General features: G+C 46.4%; 1 protein-coding gene across 1 annotated transcript in view; it reads left to right on the top strand.

The window, feature by feature from the left end:
• The window catches only part of MOGAT2 (monoacylglycerol O-acyltransferase 2), a 20,875-nt gene extending 12,316 nt beyond the window's left edge, over positions 1 to 8,559 (top strand). Inside the window, exons 3-6 of the mRNA XM_007940924.1 lie at positions 4,279 to 4,483; positions 4,820 to 4,994; positions 5,642 to 5,841; positions 8,405 to 8,559. Coding sequence (XP_007939115.1) covers positions 4,279 to 4,483; positions 4,820 to 4,994; positions 5,642 to 5,841; positions 8,405 to 8,559 — 735 coding nt within the window. The remainder of the gene's footprint in view (positions 1 to 4,278; positions 4,484 to 4,819; positions 4,995 to 5,641; positions 5,842 to 8,404) is intronic.
• The last annotated feature ends 2,830 nt before the right edge of the window (positions 8,560 to 11,389 follow it).

Genomic DNA, 11,389 nt, shown 5'->3' with positions numbered 1-11,389 from the left:
AGTCAAGTGCCTTAGGCACTATGCTACCAGAGCCAGGCTACCTGGGTTCAAATCCTGGCTCTGCCACTTTACTAACTCTGTGATCTTGAACAAGTTAATTTATGTTGTCTCATAGTTTCTTCATTTGTAAAATAGTGCATCATTACCAGTGCTTCCTTGAAAGGCTGGATGGAGTATGAAGCAAGTTGGGTAGGAAAGGTGCCTGGAATGTAAGTGCTTTCTGGCTTGCAATGCCTGGCACATACTGTGTATTTCTTTAACTCTAAGATACCCTCAGTGGTAAAACCACTGGGAAAAAAAAAAATATATATATATATATATAGCAATTAAAGTTGTTGCATACATTTGATTTTAGAATGTTAAAATATGAAAAAGGTGCATCTTAGAAATGGTGTATAGGTATGTTAATGAGTGTCTATTAGATGAGTGCATGACTACAGAAAGAGGAGAGGGCAGAGTCAAGAACTTACCAATTGAAAAGCCTAGGAAGGTGGAAACCCAACCCAGAGCCCCAAAGTAAGTTACTTACTACCAGAGCCAGGGAAGAATTCAAGCATTTCCATCCATCAGGCCATGATGTAAGAGATAGAGAAGGGCCCCGTACTTTATTTCCTCTGCTAGCAGAAGGCAAGTGACATGTTGGGACAGGACCAGGGCAAGTGGCCTTCCTTCCAGGGCAGATAGTATCAGCTTCCTCTCTGCATGAATTCATTAATTCATTCTTTCATCCTATAGTCTTTGCAGAGCATCTTCTCTGTCCCAGCCTGCACTAAGATACAGAGATGTATCAAATGTGTGGTCTCTAATCTTGTGGTCCTCATAGTGATGGGGCGATAGATTTGGGCACAGGCAATGGATAGAAGAGGATTGCACAGAAGGATATCAGAAGACGTTGCATGTGGGAAGGTGCCAATGGGGCCTCAATGGGACAGTCATGGCTGGATCAGTGCATGCATTCACATAGATGTCTTGACACAGGCCCTCACTTTCACCAGGAAATTGCTCTGTATACACACAAAACCCAAACTCACTGCCATTGAGTCAATTTTGACCATAGTGACCCTATAGGACAGAGTATAACTGTCCTATAGGGCTTCCAAGTCTGTAATCTTTAAGACAATCACTACAGACAATAGTAACAATCTATTGTGACTATCTTCCCTCATCAAGACAGGAAGCCTGTTGCATACCTCCACTGCACAGAAATCCATTGTGTGAATGTTACATAATTTGTCTAAACGGGACCATTGATGAATGTTTGAGTGGATGCCAAGTTCTTTACATCCCGCCCCCCCCCCCAAATGTGTCAATTAATAACCTTGTTTAGATGTCATTTTGAACAAGTGTGAGAAATTTTGTAGGTTAAATTCTTCAGAAGTGGAGTTACTGGGTTAAACATCTAGTTGAACTTTTTAAAAATACTGATGGCTGTTACTAAATTGCCTTTATGGAGGTTGTACAAAATTCCCCTCCCACTAGCAGAGATGAGAAGTTGTAAGCAAGTACTTGGATGCATTGAGTAAGATACATTTTTTTTTTTTTAAATTAGGATTTGGGTGAAGATTTACAGAGTAAATTCACTTTTCATACAGCTGTTCACATATACTTTGTCTCATGTCATTGACCAAAATTTACAATGCAGCAGCTCCCCTCCCACTTCCTCCCCATAATTACCTCCTCCCAGTGTCTATCCCTTCATACTCTTCTGCACCCTGAGCTATCTCCCTGTGCATAAGCAGCCCTTCCTTCTCCCATGATTGTTCTCTCCAGGGCGTGTGTCTACTTGAGGTAAATGTTTAACTCACATGCCTGTACTTTGGCTGGAAACCACAGTTGTGGGTTCAATTCCAGACCTGAAGGTAAGATACATTTTTAAAGAAACAACATCAAGTGGGTGCCTGAGGAAATTCTTCTTGCATGAGAATAACCAGAAATTTCTTTGCTCTATCTCTATTTTCACATCCAGTAATACCCCACTGCTTGAGGAAAAAAAAGGCTTATTCTCATCTGAGTCCCTCAGAGTGTGGTCCCTGTAACCCTCCTCCAGAGTCAGTGGAGAATCTGGAGGGTGTATTGGTGGGGGTGGGGGTGGGGATGCTTCAGAGGCCAAGTCCAGGTCAAAGACGAGAGAACGTGGGACTGTTCAGCCTGGATGGAGCAGAGCAGCTCAGCCCCGCCCGCCCCCCCACCCTGCCATCTCCAGGTCCCTCCAGGCTGCTCTGAGGGGCCAGGCTCTGTGGCCCCAGAGGCAGCAACATGAATCCTCAGGGATTCACCGGCTGAAAGTTCCAGCTTGACGACAGGATGAACTTTCACCCTGGCAAAGCTGCGCCAGAGTGTAAAGGGCTGCCCTGTCTCTGGAAAGTGTAAATCGGGGGCCTGGGCAGCCCTATCAGCCCTAGGGGCTGAGGGTTAAGCCAAGAGCTCTGGGGACCCTTTCAGCTCTGATGGCTGCAGCTCACAGAATGCAAGGTACTGAAAGGGGGGGGTTACTGGCAGATGGGGAAGGAGTGCATCTCTAAGAAATCACCACCCATGTTAATAATCTTTGCAGCCTGTCCCATAGCTTGCCGGGAGCAGCCTTGTTCAAAAGGCACATGTCAGCTCAGGGGTCACTTCTCCCACTTCAACTAGAAGTTGCTAATAACAAACAGGCAGCCCCCCACCCCACTTAATGCATAAACCCCTGTAGAAGGGACTGGACCAAGGAAACAAAGGGTAGTGTGGGTGGGAGCAGAGAGCCACAGGGCTTGTGTTGTATAGAAGAAACAGGACTAGAGCCAGCCTCCTGGTTCTCATGATCTATCAACCTAACCAGAATCCGCTCCTGCTATATCCTGTGAATGCTCACAACCAGGTCTTAAGTATCAATTTTTCTTAAACTGTACAGGTAGTTCCTTACTTATGGTGGGGCTCTGTTCTGACTACTCTGCCATGTTGTTGTTGTTGTTAGGTGCCATTGAGTTGGCTCCAACTCATAGCAACCCTGTCTACAACAGAACAAAACTGCCTGGTCCTGTGCCAGCCTCACAATCCTTGTTATACCAGAGCCCCTTGTTGCAGCCACAGTGTCAATCCATCTCATTGAGGGCCCTCCCCTTTTTTGTTGATCCTCCATTTTAAAAGTGTGATATCCTTCTCCAGGGAATTGTCCCTTTTTACAAGATGACCAAAGTAGGTGAGACAAAGTCTGGCCATTCTTGGTTCCAAGGAGCATTCTGGCTGCACTTCCTCCAGGACAGATGTTAGTTCTTCTGGCAGGCCTTGGTACTTTCCATATTCTTTGCCAACAATTCAACAATTCAAAGGAATTAATTCTTATCCAGTCTTCCTTATTCGTTGTCTAGCTTTCACATGCATATGCGGTGATTGAAAATACCATGGCTTGGGTTAGGCTCACCTTAGTCTTCAAAGAGACATCTTTGCTCTTCAGCACTTTAAAGAGGTCTTTTGCAGCAGATTTGCCCAGCTCAATGTGTTGTCTGATTTCTTGACTGCTGATTCCATTGGTGTTGATTGTGGAACCAAGTAATATGAAATTCTTGACAACTTCAATCCTTTCTCCATTTATCATGATGTTGCTCATTGGTCCAGTTGTGAGGATTTCCATAAATCAGTTAAGCCTACTTTTTTTTTTTTTAGTTTTCGTTATTATTGCCTCTTATTATCAGTGTCTTTATAAATTTAATCTTTGTCTTTGGGGGTTGACATGCGAATAACATCAGCAAATTATGCACTACTGCATTGTATGTATTACTAAGATAAGATGTATACAAAACTAACTAAATAAAAGAATGGTCGTAAGTGTGGTTTGCTCTAACTGGAATATGTCCTAAGTAAGGGACTGCCTGTATTGAATTTTGTTAAAACAGAGCTTGTCCAGTATGGTAGCACCCCCGTGTGGCCATTGGATGCTTTCAAATTCTATCTTGTCATGTCTTAATTCCAGGGTAGCTTCCTATCTGAGCCTTTCAGCCCTGGGCAATGGGAAGGACAGGGCTAAGTATCCCCATTTTACAGATGTGAAGCCTGATAGGAAAGCAATTGGTCCAAAACCATCAGTGAGTCTAAACACGGCTTGCACCATGATAGACACACCATGCTTAGACATACAATATCTCAATCTTCACAAGAACCCAGGGTGGTCAGACATATGGATGAAGACCCTAAAGCTCAGAGAGGGAGAGCAACTTTCCCAAGGTCCCACAGCTGGTGAGTGGCAGAGTTGGGGCTGGCACACCGGACCAGCTTTGGCTCACCAGGTTAATGTCCCTGCAGCTGGTCAAGACTGCTGAGCTGGATCCCACCCGGAACTACATTGCTGGCTTCCACCCCCATGGGGTCCTGGCTGCTGGAGCCTTTATCAATCTTTGCACTGAGAGTACGGGCTTCCCTTCCATCTTCCCTGGTATCCGCCCTCATCTGATGATGCTGGACTTGTGGTTCCGGGCCCCCTTCTTCAGGGATTACATCATGGCAGGGGGTGAGTCTTCCTACTCCGAGTAGCTCAGAAGATGAGACTGGAAGCCTGGGGGGTGATTAGGGAGGGCTGCCAACAGTTCTTCCAAGAGCATGTGCAGTGGGAAGAGGCTAGACCTGAGGAAGCACTTCCCACAGCACTGTGCAGAGCAATGAGCCGGGGACGGTTGGGGAGAGGAAGAACTCAATTCCCAGTCCTGGGTGAACTCCCAGCCTGGAGAGGAGGTGGAGAGACTCCAGGCTTCTGTGGGCACTGCTGGCCTTCTCTCTCCTGGGCCTATCCACCCTCACAGTCCTTGCCCCCTCACCCCATACCTGACCCACCTTCGTCTCTCCCCAGGGCTGGTTGCATCACATAAGGAAAGTGTTATTCACTTGCTGAGCAGGAAAGAAGGCGGCAACCTGCTGGCCATCATTGTAGGGGGAGCTAAGGAGGCGTTGGATGCCCGACCAGGAGCCTACAGGCTGTTGCTGCAGAACCGAAAGGGCTTCGTCAAACTCGCTCTGATGCAGGGGTATCAAGCCTTTGAGATGAGCACTCTGGGTTCTATTGACAATTGGCAAGGGTTATATTTTCATGGGAAGACAGTCAGAGATGAATGCAGATTAGATTTTTAGTCTATTTACAATGAAAATTATGTTTTGGTGAGAGATATATTGTCTTATACCCAAATACCCAGAACTATTCCCACAAGGGAAGACTCAGTGATCAAAGGGACTGACTGGATAGGAAGGGACATATTCCGTAACACTAGACCTGAACCTCTGAGATCTGGGACAGTGGGTTTGGGGTGCATCCCAAAGCACTTCTCCCACCTTGGGGTGAAGCACCTTTGAGGAATTGGAGCCAGTATTGTGGAAGAGATTTTTCTAAAAAGCTTGAAGATGCTTCATATTTGTAAAGACTCTCTGAGGCATTCTAGTCTAGCTGGCATGGAACAGCTGGGAGGTTGTTGCCCTGGGAGGGGCAAAGACCTGCCCTAGGTCAGCATGTGAGTCCATAGCAGGTTTGGGAGAGAATACAGGTCTCCTCCCTCCAGGCCAGGGTTTTGTCCTCTTTTCCAATTCCTGGATGCTGGGTCCCTACAGGAATCTAGGAGACCTCTCAGCTTGTGTCTTCTCTGGGGCCTCTCTCATCCCCTGACCCCTTGTCTCTCTTCAGGGCAGCTCTGGTGCCTATCTTCTCCTTTGGGGAGAATGAACTATTTGACCAGATCCACAACCCTCTTGGCTCCTGGTTGCGCTGGGTCCAGAACCACCTGCAGAAGGTCATGGGCATCTCCCTCCCACTATTCCATGGCCGTGGTGTCTTCCAGTACAGCTTTGGCCTCCTACCCTACCGCCGGCCCATCACCACTGTGGGTGAGTCAAGACTCAGACTGGGAGGGGTAGGCTGTAGGAAAAGGGGCCTGGGCTGGGTGCTGCAAGGGGACATGGAGATGTGCCAGGCCCATGCTTGCCTTCATGGAGCTCACATGCTACACTGGGAGAGAGAAATTCAGACAGATAACACTAATATAACACAGCCTGAGATGAGATCTATAACAAACACAAAGGGAAATACTCACTATTGATTATGGAGCACCTGCTAAGTGCCGGGAACTGCACTGGCTGCCTTACATGCAGCACCTGGGTTTTTCCTAACAGCTTGCGAGGCTGGGAATATGATCCCCATTTCATTGATGCCAAACTGAAGCTCAGAGAAGTTTAAGTGACTTCCAGAAGATCACACTGCCTTTGTGTAACTAAGTTGAGATTTGAATCAGGCTCCATCTGATTTCTTGCCATGCCAGAAGAGGGTTTAATTCTGACCCAGATGGTGGAATAAGGCTTATTGGAGGAATATATCAAAGGAAGGGCATTCCAAGTCTGTTAAAATTTATGTTACTGTTAACATTGCTACTATGAAGATAGTGATCAGTATGTTAGGGATTTTCCTGTGAGTAATGGGCATGAGCATTAGTGTATAGATTTAATGCCCCCCTTTTTTTTAAAGCTGTTCGGACACTACTTTTATTTTCTTCTTGGATTCTTTCTATCTTACTGGCTTCCTCTGCGAAATCTGTAGAGATTGAGGGGGTGGGGTGGGGTCCATTCATCTCCATCTATCCAATAATTGGTTAGTTGAACACAGACTTACTAAACCCCAGTGCCATGTCCTGCCCTGTGTTATGTGGCAATAGTTTCATGAATTATAATCCTGCAGCTGCCTCCTCAGCTGTTCCCAAGAGGAGAAGTCAGGGGAGCTGCCTTCCCAGCCAAGCGGAGCCAGAGGAAAGAGGTTAGTTAGGGCCTTTCTGAGGTCTCCTGAAGATGAGAAGGCACTGAAGGTTAGTGTGGAGTGAGGAGGAAGAGGAGAAAAAGCTGCCTGGACTGTGGGCCTGCCTCATCGCAGAAATACCAAACCAAAACCAAAGTCACTGCCGTCGAGTCAGATCCGACTCATAGTGACTCCTCCTTGGGTTTCCGAGGCGGTATCACCACGGAAGTAGATTGCCCAATCTCATAGAAATACAGACACTTACAATTGCAGCATCCTAGACTTCCAGAACCATATGGCCTTAGAGGTTAAGAGCACATTCCCAGGGTTGGAAACCAGGTACTGGCTCTTTCAAAAGAGCAGTGGTGCCATCGTGATTAAAGCATTTGGCTGCTAACCAAAAGGTCAGCAATTCAAACCCACCAGCCACACCAGGGGAGAAAGATGATGCAGTTTGCTTCAGTAAAGATTTATTGGGGATCAAAATTTGAGTTCCTGGATAGAGTGGGAGAAAAATGTGGAATAAAACTCAAACTCATAAAAAAGACCAGGCCTACTAGTCTGATAGAGACTGGTGAAACTCCTGAGACTGGAATTGAACTCACTCCTATGGCTTGACTTCCAGCCAAACAATGGACAGGTCTGCGAGGTGAACAATTACACCAGTTAGGTAGACTCCTTAGAACAATCAACGATGAGAGGTCAGAAGGGCAGCATTTGTGCAGCTTTATAGCTCAGAGAGCAGGAATACATAGGAAAAAAAGGACACAGGGAAAAAGTGAGCACAGGGAAGAAGTGGTAAGACAGCTGTTACATTATGGGGATTACAGTCAATGTCATGAAACAAAATGTGCATGACCTGTTGAATGGAAAATGAATTTGCTCTGTAAACATTCACCCAAACCAAAATTAAAAAAAAAAAAAGAATTTACAGCCTTGGAAACGCTATGGGGCTGTTCTACTCGGTCCTAAAGAGTTGCTGTGCATCAGAAACAACTTGATGGCAGTGAGTATGTATATGCAAATACTGGCTCTCCCTGGCTGGGTAAGCTTGTGCAAGTTGCTTAACTTCTCTGAGCCTCGTTGTCTTATCTATCAATACAGCTTCTGTCCCATAGGATTGCTATGAGGATAAAAGGCGATAATGCAAATAAAGTACCTAACACATCGCGTGGCACATTGCAATGCTGGCTGTTGTTCTATCAGTATGTTGTTGTTGTTATGTGCCATCGAGTCAGCCCCTACTCATAGCGACCCCTCCTTGGGTTTCCGAGGCAGTATCACTACGGAAGTAGGATTGCCCAACCTTCCTTCCGAGGAGTGGCTATCAGTATAGATCCCCCAATACACGGACAAATGGTTGAAATGGCAAATGTTCTGTTATATATATTTAAGCACAATAAAATGTAATTTTTTTATTTAAAAAAAATGTACAGTTAACATTTGAGCATTTCAACAAAGTTAAATTTTTCCTTTAAAAATGTATAAAAGTAAATGAAACTAAAAAAAAAAAAAAAAATCAATAGCCTGAAATTAGGCTTGAAAGGGATCATAGTGAAAGCACTTTCCTGCAGGGCTGATAGCAGGGGTGGGCACCTGCCCCAAGGGTCCCTGCATCCTGCATTAATTCTACTCTGGGCCACTGCCCACCTTTGTGCCTTACAGTCGGGAAGCCCATCGAGGTGCAGAAGACACCACAACCCTCGCAGGAGGAGGTGAACCACCTGCACCAGCGTTACATAAAGGAGCTGTGCGACCTCTTTGAGGCTCACAAGCTGAAGTTCAACATCCCCATGGACCAGCATTTGGAGTTCTGTTGAGCACCAAAGGGCAGGCCACAGCCATGGAGGGCAGTAGGGGGCTCAGCTGGAGGTGCTATGTTCTGAGAAGGTTTCCTGGAAGTGTTGGTGGAACATATCTCCAAAGCCTTCCCAGCCCCTGCAAATTCAACTGATGCCAGGACCTAAATTAGAGCCAGCAACAGGGGAGAGGAGATGACTCTAGCATCCATGATTTGCACTCCTGCTATGAAACCTCTGCAAGTCTCTCCTGCTTCTTGGCCTGCATCTGCTCATCTGTGAAATGGGAAAGAGGACGGAAAGAGAATGATTTCTGAGGTGCTTGGTTGTGATGTCACTCAATGGGCAGGGAAAAGAGAGCAGTGACCGGTCACTGAGTTTTTCTTTCTCTAACTTTGAGTGAAAAGACCCTGGATGGTGCAAACAGTTAAGCATTTGACTACTAACCAAAAGATTGGCAATTAGAAACCACCGAGAAGTGCCTCAGAAGACAGCCTGGCAATCTGCTTCTGAAAGGTCACAGCCTTGAAAACCCTATGGAGCACAAGTCAGTTCTATTCTGCCCACATGGGTTTGCCATGAGTCAGAATCAACCTGACGGCAACTAATAGCAACAACACTTGAGTGACAGCACAGAAGTCACCTACTCTAGCTCCCTCCCCTACAGGTCCCCTCATCCTGCAACCTGTCCCCAGACTGGGTAGGAAGGGGTGGCCATTAAGCCCTGCACTCACCTTAGGCACTTTGGCGTTTCTGACTCCTCTGAGCTATGGAATAAGAGCCAGAGGGGCCTGGAATGGGGCTAAGGAGACCTGAGCACTCTCTATGAGCTTCAGTTTCCCCAGTGGCTAAGATGACCTCTGATTCTCAGCTCTGACATTGTATAGGCCCAGGGTACTCTTTTATTTGTCCTTTGCAATTTCAGACTCTCACTTTGATACAAAAGGGCAGCTCAGTAAATGCCAGTTCAATAAATGAAGGAATTCTATTTTAGTTCTCCTTTCTTCACCCTACTCCCAAACCAAGGGGCCTAGCAACAATGGGCTCAAGGATAGCAAGGGTTGTGAAGCTGGTGCATGACTGGGCAGTGTTTTATTCTGTTGTACATAGGGTCACTATGAGTTGGAGCCAACTTAATGGCACCTAACAACAACAACGGGAGCTCTGGTAGCATAGTGCCAAGGCACTTGACTGCTAACCAGGAGGCTGGTGGTTCAAACCCACCAGCCGCTCCTCAGAAGGAAGGTTGGGCAATCCTACTTCTGTAGTGATAACTGCCCCAGAAACCCAAGGAGGGGTCGCTAGGAGTCGGGGCCGACTCGATGGCAAATAACAACAACAACAACACTCACCAAAGCAGGATGTCAAACAATGTTTTTGTGTACTATGTTATGCCAATTGAGCTGGATGTCCCCTGCAACTATTGTCCTGAGCCCACAGGTCCAACAACTTGCTTCCTCAGGTTGCTTGGCTTTGGCTATGAAATTATCATAACTTTCCCATTAATTCTAGTCATATGGAAATTCTTATAGCACATACAAATATGTTGTAGAAATATCATCTGCCAAACTTAAATACAGTCGTGGGTATATTCCTGTTTGCCTAGACTTACCTGCTCACTCACTTATGTATCTACCCATAGATGTTTGTTATTACTGATAATACAGTATTATATATGCAAAGTGTTTATCTTTGTTGTCGGTACCTCTTGTGCACCTCTCTGTGTCTTCCTTTTCCTTGTTGTTGTCATGTGCTGTTGAGTCAGACCCGACCCATAGTGACCCCTCCTTGGGTTTCTGAGGCAATATCACTACGGAAGTAGATTGCCCAACCTTCCTTCTGAGGAGTGGCTGGTGGGTTTGAACCGCCAGCCTTCTGGTTGGCAGTCAAGTGTCTTAGGCACTATGCTGCCAGAGCTCCTTTCCTTTTCCTTAGTGTTAGTGTTTGGTCGTTCACTTTTGGTATATTGCCTTTCCTTGGGCCATTGATCTTTATCTTCCTCTTTTTGTGAAGAGGTCAGGTGCTGCCACCATGTCACTGTTACACTGTTTCACCCTTTGTCTGGGTAATTCCTGTGCTCTTCAGTACAGGCTTCGTCTATCCAGGGAAGTCTTCCCTCATCTCTGGGGTTGAGATTGAGGTTTCCTCTGGGTTGTCCACACTGCCTGTTCCTCTGCCGTAGCACTCAGTACCCCGGGTGGTCCCTGTCTGAGCAGCAATATGCACTAAAGCCCCTGCCTACCTGCCCTCCTCCAACCTACCTCACATATACCACCTAAGTCATCTGGCTAAAATAAAACCCAACTCCCTAAAACAGTCTGCTCTGCTTCAAGATAAGGCCTAAACTCCTCCAGATCCTGGTGTTCGAGGCCCTTTATCATCTCTCCCATAGACTTCAGCCTCACTTCCTAAACCTTTCCCTGCTCCCTATCACCCTTCACTCACTGTTCTCTGAAAACAGGCTACTCTGGCACTTGCTGTGTCTTGGGGCAAGCAGTTCCCTTTTCCCAGAACACTCTTTCTTGACCTGGTGAGCATCACTTGTGCCCAAAGATCACCTCTTTTGTCAAACCACAGCACACCTCATCTACCTCAAACTCTGCCCTCTCACCCCTTTTTCTAGATCAAAATTGGTTACCCCCCTTTTGGGCTATCTTTGAGGGTGAAAGAGCCACGATCATTAATTAGTGAGAAGACTCCTGCTTCCCAGAGGAGTATGACCATCCGAAGGCCAATGCTATACCTTTGTTGCCCTCAGCCCCTTCCCTAGCACCCAGCACAGGATCTGATGCACCTCAACATCCCCAGTGAATGTGAATTGGTTGCATAAATGAATTTTCTTTCTTTCTTT

The sequence above is a fragment of the Orycteropus afer genome, unplaced genomic scaffold (assembly GCF_000298275.1).
Source record: "Orycteropus afer afer isolate SDZICR_OR568_19922 unplaced genomic scaffold, OryAfe1.0 scaffold00074, whole genome shotgun sequence".
NCBI lineage: Eukaryota > Metazoa > Chordata > Mammalia > Tubulidentata > Orycteropodidae > Orycteropus > Orycteropus afer.
Note: the sequence above shows the minus strand (reverse complement) of the source record. Positions and strands in the feature narration are given on the sequence as shown.